The sequence below is a fragment of the Aquarana catesbeiana genome, linkage group LG01 (assembly GCF_042186555.1).
Source record: "Aquarana catesbeiana isolate 2022-GZ linkage group LG01, ASM4218655v1, whole genome shotgun sequence".
In the NCBI taxonomy this organism is placed as follows: Eukaryota; Metazoa; Chordata; class Amphibia; order Anura; family Ranidae; genus Aquarana; species Aquarana catesbeiana.
In genome coordinates this window covers 493,157,868-493,176,208 of record NC_133324.1, presented here as the reverse complement: position 1 = coordinate 493,176,208, position 18,341 = coordinate 493,157,868, and the positions used below count along the sequence as shown (strand labels likewise).

Here is an 18,341-nt window from a genome sequence, read left to right as displayed (position 1 = left end):
GCGGCTACTACAGCATTTTTCAGCTTCCACAGGAATTGGCTCAGTATGGAATTTGTATACTTACCATTCTTTAAAGCTGGACTAATGCAACTAAGCAAAAAAATAAAATGTAAAATAAATAAGTAACCCCCCCCCAGAATTCAGCTTTAAACAATCAATCAATCTAGCCAGCATTCCATGCTGAATCTTGGGTATAAATCCATATTTAAAGTAGAACCATAGGCAAAACTTTCCTGGTGCCTCCATGGCAGCATACCTGTGACAAGCTCCGACTTGGCTCCTCCCTCAGGACCAGTGAATATTATAAAAGAAAAGGATTAGTGCATTCCCAGCATTCTCCTTTCTTTCCCTCATACCTTATGGTCAGTGAATGGTGGTTGAATATCCCTTACCTCTGCAGTCGGCAGCTTCCAGCTGGGTTCAAGCCTCTCCCAGGTGCAGTCCCTATTCTTGGGCAGCTAAATGCGCTAATAATATAGGAAGTCCCTTCTGTGGGTCTTTTGGGACAGCAGTTGCCTCTTAACCAAGAGCTCCCATCTGCATTTATATACTGGCATTTGCTCAAGCCTGCAGCAAAGAAGGCAGCTATATCTATTTTTCACTTAGCCTTATCCTTCATTTCTCCCTCCTGTCATCTATTCTCTCTCACTCACTTTAATTTCCTTGCGTTCCTCTCTCTATCTTTCGCTTTCTTCCTCCCCCACCACCTTCCCCTCCTTGTGATATTGTACCTTCAACCCTGGTTGCTATAAGTGGGTGGCACGCACCTTGCGCCAGCTTTTCCGAGTCCCTCAGCATCTTCCTGCCCGCTCTGCGAACGCGCGGATGTCAGGAGCCCGCTTGGTGGGCCGGGCTGAGTCCGGCGGGCCACATAGGTCCCAGTGCCGCCAGCCGCTCTTGCATGGTCTGGCCTGAGGTTATGGCAGCCATCTTGAATAGGGGCAAATTTTACATTTTTTGTCCTTGTTTGTCAAAATCATTTTTTAGAGGGTTGTATCATCCCTCCCCTCTCCATTGTTCATTACTGGGGGCTTTCAGCATGGCATCCTGTTGTCATCTGAGGAGGTTGCCTATGTGGGGAGCTCCTGGAGGAGACCCCATTTTTTGCCAATGGTAAATGTAATTTTTCTTATTTTCTTTTACCCAGGAATATCGTTTCCTTGCTCCATCTGAAATACCAGTCACCAACTCCTTTATCTTTCTCTAATTGCCTTTTATGTCTGCTGCATAAAATAAGCAGTACACCACCCGAACAAGACACTCTCCAACATTTAAGGTAGGGACCGTCGTCCAGGTGAGTAAAAAAAAAAAAAATATCAGTAAGAAGAGGGGAGCACTTTTGTGGTACATTTATGTATTTCACCTTGTATGCCAGAAGTCCAAGCGGACATCAAGGCGACATAAACAAACCTATGAAGGCCCCAACCAGGGAAAAACCATCCAGATTAGGATACCATGCAAGCGGTGAGGGTTCATCCGTGAAAAGACATAGTTCTTCACATTCAATAACTTTCAAATCCCTAAATGCTGAGCATGCAGGGTCATCCCAATACCAGCCAATTGGTCTGCAAAAGCTGTTTTAGAGTCTATGCAGCAGACAGAGTCAGAGGGTTAACAGGTAAGCGGTCCTACTCAAAAGATGGGCAGGGGTTACATAGTGGAACGAGCAGCAGCAGTTCCATTGCAGCAATTAGCTCAACCTCCCCCAGAGAATTTAACTCTTGCTGGCCCAACCTCGAGAGAATCCTCTCACCACGCAGCAAGTATCCCTCCTAGACATCTGGATGATAGTGGGCCATCTGAGGATACCTCAGAAGAACTCGGCCCTCTGACTTTTTCTAGTTCAGCCCTATGTCCAGGCTGTAAAGCCAGCTATTGGCTGGGAGGAAGCTGACACTACATATGAGAAGTCAAAGATGTACTTTGCCACTGCGCATATCTGCACTGATAGGACATCTGCCCTACTACAGCTTAACCTTGGGGCTTCCTGATTCTGTTGGATCTTATGGGAGATTTGTGTTACTGCCAGCTAGAACCATTTTGGGAATAATCCCAGGTGTTTAGGTGTCCATATTTTTTTTGGTCCCTCTCCATACTCTGGTGCCCACCCAGGGGATCATCTTTATACCGGTTTAACGCCAGTGCTGTGAGAAATACTGTGTTATTTTCATGCGTCCCAATGAAGCTACTTCTAGCGAAACACGTTGACTCATGAAGATCCACATGATATTGGTTATATCGATATTGTATATAATACTAGTTACTTACCATTATGTGTAGTGAGCTTGGCCTATGAGCAAACCAATACACATTTGTTTTTAAAATATACATAAAATTTATATAAAGTTTATAAAGTTTTTCAAATATACATAAACTAAATTGTACAATTAAAAAAATCCTGTTTTTATATGGGTATGTACTCCTTGCCTGGCCAATATAGTCCAATTTTTCTTCTTCCTTTGAAGTTTCTTTTCTGGCCCGTATTTTTGTTTCTTTGTTAAAAATAATTTTGTTAATAATAATTTTATTATTTAATACTGTATCTACAATTTACTGATCACACTAATAAACCCTGAATTGTTGGCATACATTTTTGCAGCAGTTCCCTAGGATCTGTAAATTATTTTAGGAGTTTCCCCACAGTAAACAGGTTGAAAAAGACTGGAATAAGCTGTGAAGAAATCCACACACACTCATTAGGTTTAGTTTTCCGAAACCCTCTCTCTGCACTACCATACTGGCAGTGGACTCTCCAGTGAAATTATCCTACAGTGGGAGCAAAGGAAGCCAATTCTAAACATAAGTAATAAAGAGCATGAAAACCAATAGGAATGTTTTTTTCCTTAAAAAAGTTTCAGTCAAAAGGAAGTTTAAAATTTTAGCATGTTGTACTGTTATTAATATACTAAAAGGTTTAGCAGTGTTCGCTTGTCTAAACACCACAGAAAAAAAAAAAAAACATTAACATGGGTCTGGGGCTCGATGCATTCAAAACAGAATTAAAGATCTTGAAATTAGAGGAAAGTTATGGCAAATGAGGATCTCAAGTTTTGTGTTACAACTATGTAATGAAGATCGGGTTAAAGCGGTTGTATACCCCACTTGGGGATTTTTATCTACAGGTAAGCCTCCTTGATTGCACCCTGAGGGAGGGCGAAATGCATTGACATAATTTCCTGGTTTGTCGTCACTTCCGGTCTGTGGAACGCATGCTATGAACGGCTGCTTCCTGTATCTACAGCTCTATATCCATGCCCGTTTTTAACTGTCTTTTTGCAAGTACCAATCCCTATGCGCATTAAATCAACTTTTATAACAGTACTTCACCATTAGTCCATCCTCTTTTCATTTCTGGGTGCCTGTATATCCTGTTGAGAGCCTTCTAATGGAATCTATCATCTGATGTTTACACCGATCCACCATCTGATGTTTTGACACTAATCCACGTGTGTGGGATACCATTTACAAGCCTGAAGTGACCCCTGGACTGCAAAGCTGGGGGTCGTCCTGTTTTGGTGAGTGGGGATGCAAAAGGGGGTGTCACTGTACTCCTGCAAGTTTGTGAAGCATTTTTTGTGGACTAACACTGCAGTTGCATTTATTTGGATTTTCATTTGGACTTTTTTGTTGATTTCACTTATATTGTGTGTTGCGAGCGCAGTATTTTTTATCCACATTTATCCAAGTGATTAGCACCTTGTCTACAGCAGCTGCATTTCATTATCACTTAGTTGTTTCCATCAGCGCGAGTTCATATTGAGTAATATATTTTTACAAAAAAAGGCTTGCCTGTAGGTAAAATGAATATCTCCTAAACCTGCACGGATATTCATCCTGCATGCAGCCACTAACGTCAGCGGCGCATGCACTCTAAAAGGTCCGGCGTATCGTGCCAGAACCCCAGCGGCGACCGGGCGCCTCTGCGAGGGGCTTTATTCTAAGGCAAGTATTTAATATTTTGCTAGTATGCGACGCATGCTAGCACATTATGCCATCGTCTTGCAGGGATTTTTTTTTTCCCATTTTTTTTTTTTTTTCAGCGGTTTACGATCGCTTTAATGCATTGTTGATCTAACTGTGGGGTATTGCATTAAAAACACATGCAAATAAAGAAAGAAAAAAACAACTGCACCATACCTGTTTATTAGCAAGAACCATTAACGGAATTAATGCATCTTGTTGAATCAGTTGATGTAGGTGTCTTTTAGCAAGTGGAAGGCGACCATGATCTGCAGAGTCCACAACAAAAATGACAGCAAATGCTCTAGAGAGGTACATTTTCCAGTAGGGACGAAGATGTTCACTTCCTCCAACTGTTGATGAAATAGCAACATTACTCAATGAAGGTGAACTACAGTTTACTGAACTTCATTACCTGGTGAAGTTGTAGTTGCTGTGATTAAACCATGTTAAAATAGATAATGTTACCAAAAGGAGTGGATGATCTACGATATAAATTTTTCATAGGCTCTTAAGGCACCATTCACCATTTTTCATGTGACTTTGGACATCAAAGTCGAATGACAAGTTGTACACCATTTTTTTAATGGCACCCATTAAAAAAACTGCAACTTAAAGTCGCTGCGACTTTGAATAGGGGTGTGCACTATTCTCGTGCAACTTTGATCCATAGAATGTAAAGTTAAATCAAAATCGCACCAAAAGAGCCACATCAAAGTCACATTGGAAATTGTGCGAGTTTGGAGATGTGCTTATGTGAAAGGAGCATTAAGCCTTTGTTGTGGGCATGAACTGTGAGTATAGTCTTAAAGAAACAAATACACCAGTAAGACTGACTGACCCACTAGAATTTCACCTATTCCATCTATCATTACCATGATTCAGAATAACCCATATTAATTTACACACAGTGAATTACCACTATGTGAAGGCTATAATCTAAAATATGGGTTTAAGGCGAGAGTGCCCACTCCATAAATGGATAGGTGGAAAGGGGAGGGAACTGGTGGCGGGAAGGGGTACATCACCAGTGTCCTTTGTGTTTGATAGTAATTCAAAGGGCAACAGCATGAGGGGCACAGTGTTACGGAGTCTGTAGAACAGCAGCCTTAAAAATATTTGCATGTTAGACCATTTTAGAGTATCTTTTTCTGGTTAATTTTTTTTTTAGAATAATTTATTAATGTGTGTAAATGATCCTTTATTCAATTTTAAAGTAACAATTGTTATTGAACTAGCACACACACACAGAATTAGAACAAAAAAAAATAACTAACAAAAGAAAAAAAAAAAAAAAAATTAAAAAAAAGATTTTTAACAGAGAAATCGGTAATTCCCAAAATGTAAATGAATATTAAAAGCCAGAACCTTTTCTTTAGTTTTCAGAATGTGGAAAGGTTTAAACCTCCATCCGGTTTTTATTGCCGTCTGTGTCCCTGCTTGGGAGATTTACACTCTAATGGACCTTGTAACCACTGTCTATAGAAAGTCAGCAGAAACCCAACATTTTTGCGTTGTCACAGAAACAGGGAGTGAGAGGAAATCTTGCAATGGGTAAACTACTTTGATGACAACTGTCTAGGAGTTATCCCTTTGCGGAGATGTCCTCTTAAAGGAATTAAAGGAGAATCTCCTTGATGGAACATAAAAATAACTGACATATGTAAATGCTAAACAGTGGCTAAATGCAGAGATAAAATACATATAAAGGAAGTTAGTTTACCTGCAAAGCATTCAAATTCCTGTCTAACCAGTTGTAAGATCTGCCATACAGCACAGCCATGTCTGGCAGGTCAGAAAACTGGATTTTTCTCTGCTGTAGTTGGGTAACACTTACAGGTTTGTTCCTCCCAAGCCTGTGACTGCTCAGTAAAAGGAGAAGTCAGGCAAGGTCATGGCAGGGGCTAGGGAAGCCTCTAACAATTTGCAGACCTGTTGTGTGAGGCCTCCCTGACCCCTAGCAGGTTGCTGGCTGTCAGGGCTAGGGATGGGGAGCAGCAACATGCGTCTAAATTACAGAGCAATATTATTCCCGACGCTGCCAAGTGGGAATGAATTAGCAGGTCCGTTTTGCAGCTCAACAGGGCAAAGAATGGGGAAACGCGTGCAGATTGACATATTCCTATATGAGTATATCAACTTATAATATTTATCTTTATAGGAGTAGTGACAGTTTCTCTTTAACAGTAGGTCCTCTTTCATACATGCGGACCGTTCGTTTGATCAGTTCAGTCACATTTTTTCCAAAGAAATACGGATGAAAAACAGATGAAGTTTACGTCAGTTTGCATCCGTTTTAACACCAGTTTTTTACATCATCCAGCTAAACCACTTGAGTCCTGGAGACATTTTTTCATGCACAAATGAACCGTTTGCATTCATCTTTTTGAAGAAAAGAAAAAAGGGCTTTGATCAGTTCCATAAAACAGATGTTGACAGAAGCGGATGTAAATGGATGATCATCCATTTTTCCATAGAGATGCATTAATGTCAGTTTTTTATCCATCAACGGATGGATGAAAAATGGACAAATGGTCCGCATGTGTAAAAGGGGCCCTAAAGGAAGAAATCCGAATAGTTGCCGTTATGATAGCTCACAAATCAAAAAAGACTTACTTTCCAAAAATTCCATTTTAGAGGTTCCATTGTGGACACACAATGCATTAACACCGGCTGTAGGTGTTGTGACAAACTTCCCTTTATTAGCTGCTATGGAATTCAGGACACTTGTTTTTCCAGATCCATCAAGTCCTATTACCACAACTTGTTTCCGCAAGGAGGCTTTTACCTATTAAGGAATAAAATATAAAAAAGGTATTACTGTTTTTGTTTTGTTTTTTTTTACTTTACTTACGTCACTACGTCAGTTATATTTGTCATAAGCTATATTTCATAGAGGGGGTCATTTGAGCAGTGTATACACATTGGGTCACTTTAACTTAAATGTTTGCTCTCTTTAAGAGCTACAAGCCTCAATGTGATGAAATGTTGGATACCTGTGGCCCCCATAGCTCTTCAAAGAAGGATATGAATTACTGCCTGCTGGAAAATGCTCTTATACAAGGCGACTCCTTGGCAGTCAAAAGGTTCCAAATCAATCACCTCCACTCTTGAGCAATGCAGGAACCAAAGTCCTATAACTAGCACTTACTAGAAGGTCCTCTAGAGCAGCCGTAATTAAATGGCGGCCCACGGTCCGAGTGATGCTTCTTCCCAGACTGCCAGTGTAGTTGTAAATGTCAGCAATCACTGGTTTGCTGGGACCGTGACGCTGCGTGTGTACGTCAGCCCCCTGCTCCTTACCTGACTCTCGGAGTTGACAGAAGACCAGCTCACACTCACGGGCCGTGAGTACTGGTGTGATGTCACGTGTGCGCCCTGCCCCCCTGCTGCTCGCAGTTCCCAGGTCCTGGCTCTCCTTGCAAGGTATATCTTGCAGCTTCCGCCCCTTCAGCATTTCAGTTGTGCCCTCCTTCATTCAAGGTATGTGGGCCACATATTAACCAGTGATCACTGATGGGCATATATTTTTTATATGCACACTGATGGGCATATTTTGTTGTGCCCAACAGAGTGCCCCTTAACATAAAGTATGCCCAATAACAAAATATGCCCATCGGTGTGAACATTAAAAATATACCCATCAGCGTGATCCTTATTTTATGTTAAGGGGTACTCAGATGGGCATATTTTATGAGCAACACTGATGGGCACATTTTATGTTAAGGGGGACACCCGCTGTAAAAGGGGCACTGTGCCGGGTACACCCGCTGTAAAAGGGGCACTGTGATGGGGACACCCGCTGTAAACGGGACAATTGATGTAAAGGGGCACTCTGATGAACACACCTAATTTAAAGTGCACTCTGATGGGAACACCTGATGTAAGGAGGCACACTTATGGTGACACCTAATGTAAGAAGGCACTCGGATGAGGACGCCCTATGTAAGGGGTCACCTTATATAATGGGGCACTCTGATGGCGACAAATGATATAAGGGGGCACAATGATGGGAGACACAAGCTGTAAGGGGGCCTTCCATTGCAGGGCACTCTGACAAGAATACCCGATGTAAGAGTACTCTGACGAGGGCAACTGATTTTTGGGGTTAGTCTGATAGGGCACCCAATGTAAGGGGGAACACTTATGGGGACATTTACAGAGTGTTACCAAAGTGTGTGGAGGAAAACATAGCAAAAGTGACAGAGCATGGCTTGTGCCAAGATAAGCAAGGTAGACGCTGAAAACCGAGTCTTCAAAGATGAAGGGACAGACCAATATATGTTCATTCTTCCTATGGGAAGTATGAAACCAGTTTGTTTCATTTGTTGCAAAACCGTGGCATTAATAAAAAAGTAGCAATGTGAAGTGTCATTACGAAATAAAACACAGTTCGTTTGCACAAACATATCCACAGCATTCCGAGGTGAGGGCACATAAAATAACGGAACTGAAAGCCCAGTATGACGGATCCACCAAAGTCCTCTCACATTCATTTACAGTCAGCAGCGTGCAAATGAATGTTCACTTAAAATAGCATGGATTTTGGGGCAACACAAAAGACCATCGATGGTACATTTGTAAAAGGAGTGTTAGAATGCTGTTGTTGAAACTTTACTTGAGGGTAAACAAAAAGATGAGCTGTGTAGAAAAAAAAAAAAATCAACCAGATCCCATTGTCAGCATCAACAGCAATGAAAAAGACTGATATATTAACAGAGGATGTACTGGGACAACTTGATGCAGGTATTCAGAGTGCAGTATGCATTTCTTTAGCCACTGATGAATCAACAGATATAACTGATAATGCCCAGCTTTTGGTGTATGTAAGATTTTTTTCACAAAGAAACAAAAAAGAACTCTGTGAGGACCGGTTAGGTGTAACACCACTTGAGACACACACACACACACACACACACACACACACACACACACACACAGAGACAGGACAGGACATATATGGAGGGAGATTCTGAGAAAGAGGAAGTTAGATCTGAAAAAGTGGTCTCAGTTACCACAGATGGTGCCCCTGCAAAAGGTAGGAAAGGAGAGAGGAGCTGTGGCACGACTGAAAGAGGGCAACCCCGACCTTATTTATTACCACTGCATTATTCACCAGACTGTCCTGTGTGCCATTCTATCAGACAAGTTTGCAGAAGTCATGGACATAATGATGAAACTCATCAACTTCCTCAGGGTATCCTCATCCCATCAACATCGTTTACTAAGAGAGTTTCTTAAAAAAGTTGACGCAAATGCAAATGACCTTTTACTTCACAACAATGTTAGATGGCTGAGTAAAGGCAATGTATTGGAACGCTTTTGGTCCATTCGAACAGAAGTTGCTGCTTTCTTAGTGCAACTCAAAAGTCAGAAAGCAAGAACGTTTTTACAAGATGAGAGCACAATGGATAATATCGCTTTCCTAGTGGACATAACATCACACATTAATGAACTCAATTTAAAGCTCCAGGGCAAGACCAATTCCATCTGCAATTTGATGACTGCTGTCCGCTCCTTCCAGAGAAAACTGGATTTGTTCAAGGAAGATCTGCAAGAGTGCTTGCATTTCACAAAAGGTGAAAGCACAGATTCAAGGAAAGACAGATGTTTCTCCTTTTTGTTGACTTCATAAATAAACTCATTGGAAACTTCAGTAAAAGGTTTGATAGCTTCAGTCTTGGACAGCAGATCCTCCTGTTCATCCACAATCCATTCCTCATTAAAGATGTCAGTGTTTTCAAAGGAGGTGATGCAGACCTTCAAGTGGGCACATGAGGGATCTCTACAGACAGAAATGATTGGCCTGCAAACAAATGTTGCACTAAGAGAGCACTTTGGAGGAACCCATCCTGCTAACTTCTGGCTAAAGACTGTGCCTGTGACCAATTTCTAATTCTGTCTAATCAAGGTAGCACTACACACCTTGACCATGTTTGGATCCACGTACAGCTGTGAGTCAGCTTTCTCCACTATGAACATTATTAAAACAAAGTATCGTTCTAGGCTCACCAATGAGCACCTACATATGTGCATGAGAATGGCAATAACTGAATTTTTTTTTTTTATATAATCTTTATTTATGAAAGACAAAGTATTACATTGCACAATGGCAAACTGTAGGATACAGTTACATCTTCAAAAAGTAATAACTCCAGGTAATACATTAATCCTTCTTATTTTTTTCTTTTTGTTAATGTATACAGGAGAAAATTAGTTATAAACATAAGAGTAAAAGTAAATAAATAATAACAATTCAACTTCCTAATAAAGAATGTGCAACTGCTATAACTGTTGCTGGTGTTTTAGTCTGTGTCAATAACAGTTTGGTCTAGTGGCAATATAGTGGAGTTTGTGTGACTCAATGGCCAAGCTTTCTAGAAAGGACAAACATCTTGCATCACTTCTTTCCCGCCTTTATCTAGGAGAGTGACGGGATAAGGGAGGCGGGGACTCACGAGGGCAGGGGGGCAACTAGTGCCTCCATCTGACCAACCCCCACGGCCCCACCTCCCTCAGACCCCCCACCCATCAGAGACCCATACCACGTCGGCACAAAGGTGCCAACACCCCTAACAGGTCAGGGTATCACGTGGCATCGGATCTTCAAAGCCCACATTATCAGCCGCAATAACTCAATTTAAGCCAAAATGCAAACTACTGGCAGGACAATTAAAAGCCCATTGTTATTGGCTGTTTTCAGTTCCAAAAAAAAAAAAAAGGGGAGACAATGTTGTTACTAACACCTATCCCCCATATGTCTGGACCACACATAAACCCTAGAGTCTGTAGAGACTGGAATAACCTGCACACAATTCCTTCCACAGCTCAATTGGACCACAAAGCTCTAATAATCAACCATATCAATGCACAAACTACTGAGATGAAATTTGTTGTAGGGATGATCTAATGTCAAATATTCAACAATACTTGGCAAGTTAGGTCCAGTAGGAATATTTTTTATGCTTCATTGTAGAACACCACCCCAAATAAATTGAACTCATCAATGATTTCTAATATGCCCTCTTAAAATGCATTCAAAAGTGTCCATATTCACTGCTTAGTGCTACTCATGCTAGAAAGCCGATGTTTCTTTGTCACATAGACCCATCATCGTCATTAGTACATGCCCTTAAAGAGGGAGTCCACCAAAAAAAAAAAAAAAAAAAACAAAAAAAAAAAACAAAAAAAAAAAACACATACTAAAAGCCAGCAGCTACAAATACTGCAGCTGCTGACTTTTAATAAATGGCCACTTACCTCTCCCAGGGTCAAGCGATGTCGGCAGCCGACACCGATCACTCGCTCGACTCTCGGCAGCTGCCGCTGCCATCCTAGGTGAGGGAATCAGGAAGTTAAGCGTTGCGGCTTCACTTCCCGGTTCCCTACTGCGCATGTGCGAGTCGCGCTGCGCGTCGTAACTGGTCCCCGCTATCTCCTGGGACCTGTGTTTCCCAGGAGACAGCGCGGAGGGATAGGAAGAGGCATAGACTCCTGTGGGAGTCTATGCCGGAAGTGGGTGCAAATACCTGTCTTAGACAGGTATCTGCACCCTCCTCCCCCCTGAAAGGTGCCAAATGTGACACCGGAGGGGGGGGGGGGTCCGAAAAGCGGAAGTTCCATTTTTGTGTGGAACTCCGCTTTAAGTCACTACAGTCCTATAGAGTGGATGTAATCATATGTATCATATGTAAGCCCTCTTACCACTCCAGTGGCTTACACTGCCTAATAAGATGACCTTCCTTTCCCTTCCTTCCTTTTGTATGTAACACTGCATGTAGAATGCTCAGTAGTGCCAATGGTAGGTGCAGCTCCCAAGCAGGCCCCAGTCATTTACATTCCCCATGTAGGAAAACTAGTGGCGGTGATGGTGGACGGGACCCCTCAAGCATCTCAAATTCCAAAAAAAAAAAAAAAAAAAAAAATTTTTTACTACAGCTTACCATTCCTTAAATGTGGTGGCTACATTTATTTATTTATTCTTAGACTAAGAAAATTTTTAGCAAGTACAGAAAATAAAATGTCGATCTCGCCAGAAATGCATCATCCATGTCACTTCCTTTGAGCTTAAAATAAAGTCCAAGAACCATATCTTGCTTTAAGTGGTTGTAAAACCCACTTTTGAAAAAAAAAAAAAAAAAACCCTATCACCTGCAAGACAAAAGGCATAATGAGCTAGTATGCATAGCATACTAGCTTATTATGTAATACTCACCTGAGATCGAAGCCCTCTTCACAGCACCGGCCGGTGACATCATTCCCGGGGGTTACTTCCGGGTATCACGGCTACAGTGCTGTGATTGGCCGGAGACGTGATGTTGTCACTCCCGCGTGTGGGATCCGCCGGTAACGGCACAGTCTAACTGAAGCAACAGCACTTACGTGCCGTTTTTCAGTGCGTATATGCCGATTAAGTTGGCACATGCAAATACAGGGGTTATCTCCTAAACCGTGCAGGTATCCTTGGTACCTACAGGTAAGCCTTATTATAGGCTTACCTGTAGCAAAAAGTGGTCTTTAAGTGTTTACAACCACTTTAAATAGACTACTAATCCCATCAATTTACCATGTAATGGAGATGAAGCTGGGATAAACAAATGGTGTAATAAACAAACAAAAAAAATAAATACAAAAAAAAAAAAAAAAAAAAAAAAAAAAAGGAGGAAACTAATGCAGCTACCACATCAAAGGACTGGTAAGATGCATTAACACATTTTTTTAGCTACACGTTGCCACACAGACAGGTCTACTTAACCAAATAAAGAATACCTACTTTTTAATTGCTCTGAACAATTTTGAAAAACTGTATATCAGCAAGCCTAAACAATTTAAAAATAGCTATGCACGTCACACAAAAATCTTTGCTTCCTACAGTTTATACAAAGTAATTTATATTTAGGAAAATCAGTTGCATACTATAAAATCAATAGTATTTGATCCATATTGTGGACCCAGGTAACAATAAATATATCAACAGGCTTCAGTAATAGCTTTACAATTATACAGATATTCAATGTAAACTATTTTTTTAAACAATCTTTCATATGAACAAGAAAAAGCAAGCAGTTTTAAAAAGTGCAGTGAAATCAAAGGAAGAGGAGAAGTATTACTTATATTTGCTAGGTTAAGAAAACTATCTGCATAAAGCAGTAAAAAGATTACCTTCATGATTATTTTCTCCATGGCTTCTTGCACCCCACATTCATGACCAGACACTAGGACTCATGAGGCAAACACTAACAACAGTTAGTGGCGCTCAAGTAGGGAAACAATTGTGATGTATTTAATTGGAGCTGCCATTAATAAGATTTTACTAATACAGTTAACTCTAATCCAGCTTTAACCTAAAAGCTATACACCTTTACGTGCCATGATGTAGACTGAGCGTCACAATTCTGTGGAAGACATAAACAAAACATGTGCAGCAACTGGGTCATCGTGTCAGTGGGCTTTTTATCCCCCTAAAATGGTACCATGACATTGCTTTGTTTTGTAAAGTTCACACAATGCACTAGAAATGTTGGGGCTCCGTATAAAGCAAGGAAACAAAGCCAAAGAAATAATAATCAGTGGTTTATATTGCAGAGTGGGATGAATTCAACAACCTTAACCTCTGCCTGCCAGCTGTACGCATATATGTGGTCTCTCGGCGGGTGGGTGTTAACGCCAAGGCCGAATACAGTGGGGAAATTTTTTGATCCCCTGGAGATTTTGTAAGTTTGCCCACTTACAAAGAAATTAAAGGTCTAGAATTTTTATCATAGGTGTATTTTAAATGATAGTGACAGACCAAAAATCCGATAAAACACGATACAAATATTATAAATAGAGTTGCAGTTCAGTGAGTAAAATCAGTATTTAATCCCCAAGCAAAACATCACTTTGTGCTTGTCAAGGGTTTCTCCACCAAGTACTTAGGTAAGACGTTTCTTGTAGTTGGTTACCAGGTTGCACACATCTCAAGAGGGATTTTGGTCCACTCTTCTTTACGGATCTTCTCTAAATCCTTAAGGTTTCTTGGCCATCACTTGGCAACTTGAAGTTTCAGCTCCCTCTATAAATTTTCGATAGGATTAAGTCTGGAGAATGGCAAGGCTCCCATGACCTTAATGTGCTTCTTTTTGAACCACTCCTTTGTTGTCTTGGCAGTATGTTTGAGGTCATTGTCATGCTGGAAGATCCATCCATGACCCATCTTTAGTGTTCTGGCTGAGGGAAGAAGGTTCTCCTCCAAGATTTAACAATACATGGCCTCATCCATTGGCCCCTTAATGCGGCAAAGTTGGCCTGTACCATTAGCAAAGAAAAAGCATAATGCTTCCACCTCCATGCCTGACTGTATGGATGGTGTTCTTAGGGTCACAGTCAGAATTTATCTTTCTCCAAACACGAGTAGAGTTAATGCCAAAGAGCTCAATTTTGGTCTCATCTGACCACAGCACTTTCTCCCAATCCTTCTCTGAATCATTTAGATGTTCTTTGGCAAACTTCAGATGGCCTCGTACATGTGCCTTCTTGAGGACGGGGACCTTGCGGGTACTGCAAGTTTTTAATCCATGGCGGCGTATTGTGTTACCAATGGTTTGTTTGGGGACTGTGGTCCCAGCTGCCTTGAGATCATTCACAAGCTCCTCCCATGTAGTTCTGGGCTGATCCCTCACTTTTCTTATGATCATCCTTACCCCATGAGGTGAAATCTTGCATGAAGCTCCAGACCAAGGACGGTTGATGGTTATTTTGTATTTCTTCCATTTGCAAATAATCGCTCTAACAGTTGTCTCCTTTCTGATGGTCTTTTAGCCCATTCCAGCCTTGTGCAGGTCTACAATCTTGTCCCCAACGTTCTGACAGGTGTCTTTTATACACACAGTGAGTTGTCGTTAGGAGCACCTTCCTAAACTGACAGGACTAATCTGTGTACCACATGAGCACATACTTTAGCGAGTCTGTGGGAGCCAGAATTATTGTGTTGGTTGGAAGGGGGATCAAATACTTATTTTACTCACTGAACTGCAACTCAATTTATAACATTTGTATCATGTGTTTTTTCTTTCTTTTTGGTCTGTCTCTATCATTTGAAATACACCTATGTTAAAAATTATATAATTATAGACAAAATTTTCAGGGGATAAAATAATAATTTTCCCCACTGTATATGCGGCCCTATGCAAGCACCTGGCACAGCAGCCGGCAGGTATCAGAAAGCTCCAAATGCATACTTCCAATCAGGAGCTATCCGACCACGTGACCACTGCGACTGCCAATAGCAGTGGTCATATGACTGGAATGCCCACCTCCGCCTCCCAGCATTTAGAACCTCTTCAAGAGCTGGGAGGTGGCAGTGGGAAGGGGTTAAAGTAGAAATAAACTCCACTTTTGAACTTGTACCTACAGGTAAGCCTATAATAACGCTTACCTGTAGGTACAGTGAATATCTCCTAAACTTGCACTGTTTAGGAGGTATTCACACAACATGCAGCCTGTGACGTCACTGCCGCATGTGCTTCTGAGTTGAGGGCTCCCGTGTGCATGCTTAGGGAGTGACATCATTGCAAACTCGGGACATTCATAGAGCTGGAATCTGCAAAACTGGAAGGAAGACTGGGTGAAGATGACAGTGCTGCGCTGGAGGACTCCATGTACAGGCAAGTCTGTTATAATGTGCTAGTAATGTGGTGAGGTTTATGACTTAAACCTGCAGGGGTGCCATTACTTTTTCTTGCGGATGTCTACCACTTTAAGTCATTCATAGGAGTGAAGGTCCGCTTTAAGGTCCGTTAATCATATGGTATGTCACTGCAGTCTGTAGTTAAATGACAGCATAATCTAAGTAGGCATGTGTGTATTTACGTTTTGAACTAATGACTAAGGGCCAGTAGGAAGGGCTCCCTAAGGGCCATTTCACAAAGGGCGTTCAGTCTATATCTTTCTTTCAGTTTTTTAGACAGGTCCAGACTGAACCACAATGTGTGTCTATGGGCAGGAGGATTAAATGGAAGATCATCAATTTATATCCGCCTCCATGCGTTTAGGTCTGTTTTTTTCTTAAACGGAACAAGGCTGCACCCTTTTCCATTTAGACGGATTTGAATGGATGTAAACGGATGCCACTCATTTAGGTCTGTTCTGTTTATGTCTGCTTTTAGGCAAGAAACATTTTTTGTTTATAGTTTTGCATCTATTATTGATTTTTGCAGCAACTAAGGCTTGATGCACACTAGCGTTTTTTTTTTTAAGCTCCTAGAAGCTATAAGCATTTCTTTTCTGCTCCTAAAAGCAAAATAGTGTTATCCTATGTGTCCATGCACACTACTTTAGCTATTAGCATTTTTTACACTTCAGCGTCTAGGAGCAGAAACAAAAACAAAAAAAAAATAATTTTTTTTTGTAGATTCCTGGAGCGTTTTTTCAGCAGAACCGCTCCTAAAAGTGTTTGAGCTTTTTTTTTCCCTTTTACTGCAACAACGCCAATAAAATGCTAATGCTTCTAAATGCTCCTAAAACGCTGCTACAAAAAGCCATTACCAGCAGTTTTTATCCAGTGCTTTTGCCAGTGTTTTTTTGGCTTAAGAAAAAACGCTAGTGGGCATGGAGCCTAATGCCCCTTTCACACAGGGCAGATTCTGTTACGATCAGAGCAGGCACATGGCAGGTCTGTGTCTTCTCAGTTTCTTCATGGAAGATGATGAATCCCATTGGTTTTTTTTTTTAGCGGACCCGATCGGACCAAGAGGATGTCCGTTGGGATGAAAAACGGACCTGCTAACCCTAATGCCCTGTACACACAATAGGATTTTCCGACAACAAAATCCATGTTTTTTTTCTCCCGACGGATGTTGGCTCAAACTTGTCTTGCATACACAGGGTCACACAAATCTTGTCGGAAATTCCGAACGTCAAGAACGTGGTGACGTACGACGAGCCAAGAAGAGATGAAGTTCAATAGCCAGTGTGGCTCCTCTGCTTGATTCCGAGCATGTGTGGAATTTTGTGCGTCAGAATTGTGTACACACGATCGGAATTTCCGACAACGGATTTTGTTGTCGGAAAATTTGAGATCCAGATCTCAAATTTTGTTTGTCGGAAATTTCAACGGAAAATGACCGATGGAGCCTACACACGGTTGGAATTTCCGACAAGCTCCCATCAAACATTTGTTGTCGGAAAATCCTATTGTGTGTACGGGGCATAAGAGTGTCTGAAATGTCAACCATACCTGGCACCTGTCAGTCAGAATATGTACAGGAATGCCTCCCTGTGCACACCAAAGTCTGTCCTGAGCGCACCTATATTACAGCTCCATTCATCCATAGATGATAAATAAACCCTGTCATTTGTGGAAAAGTCCATCTAGCTGTAGTCTAGGTGTAACTTAGTTACTCTCAACAATCCTTTTAAAAACTTGATTGAACCCGATAGATATGAATGCAGCTTTTAGAAAGAGAATCTACAAATTGGTATTTGAAACATTCATAAAACACAGCAGGCAAGCCAAAACGTTGCATAAAAAGTTCCTTTTATGGAAAAGATGGCTTCACTGAAAATACACATCAGCAGACTATTTCCAGCTTGGTTACTGAACTGGAGGAAGTGTCACTGAACAACGAGTGTTCTACTGATACCGTTAAGTCCCTCTGCTGCGATGGCTTAATGGTGGTTTATTCATTCACAGATCTCCATGAATGAATGACATGGCTGTGCGAGTGACGCCCTGCACATTTTAAACAACAGCAGCCACCAGGTAAAAGAACCTCATGATCCTGAAGGGGGGGGGGGGGGGGGAGCAGCTTGGCACCATGTTACACCCTAAATATGGGTGTAACATGTAACAAGGCATAAAAGTTAGACGTAGCCTTTAAACAAAAGGCCTGACGAAGACTTAATTGCGGCCCTGACAGTTTATAATGAGTCATCCCTGCTAACTGACTGCAAAAGTAAAAACAGTCAGGCCGTATATAACTTTATAAAGGAATCGTGATCTTTATTCTAAGCGAAAAAAATGTTTTTTAGAATTCTAATTTTTGCCAGAATCATGCAGCTCGAGCGTGGGGGGGCACTTGTACTGTGGAAAGACAGATCGGTGTTCCTGTTTAGATACACAAGATCTCTGTCCTCCCTTGTCACAGACCTCTGTTCTGCCTCTGTCGGGAGCGATCGGCGGGTCCGACGGACCTGCTGATTGGCTCCCGCTGAGTCCAATCACAGCGGGAGCCGGTCGCCGGGAAACCAGGTGTGCGCGCTGCAGACCTGGAAGTGAAGAATCACGTACCTGTACGTGATTCTGCCTGTAGGAGTTGCATATATGTGGGGTGGTCGGCAAGTGGTTAAGGAACTGGAAATGCTGCAAACTGATTGCATGCAAACACACTGCAAAATATATT

The 18,341-nt window shown here is 41.6% G+C and overlaps 1 protein-coding gene across 2 annotated transcripts in view; it reads right to left on the bottom strand.

The window, feature by feature from the left end:
• The window catches only part of ARL9 (ARF like GTPase 9), a 37,100-nt gene that overhangs the window by 2,738 nt on the left and 16,021 nt on the right, over positions 1-18,341 (bottom strand). The window contains exons 1-3 of one of the 2 annotated variants that reach the window (XM_073592022.1): positions 13,123-13,241; positions 6,577-6,748; positions 4,138-4,313 (exon numbers count right to left, since the gene is read on the bottom strand). In XM_073592022.1, the coding sequence (XP_073448123.1) occupies positions 4,138-4,313; positions 6,577-6,748; positions 13,123-13,143 (369 nt within the window). In that variant the 5' untranslated portion in view covers positions 13,144-13,241. Of the gene's footprint in view, positions 1-4,137; positions 4,314-6,576; positions 6,749-13,122; positions 13,242-18,341 lie in introns of those variants that run through there. The other variant, XM_073592016.1, reaches the window with a different exon arrangement.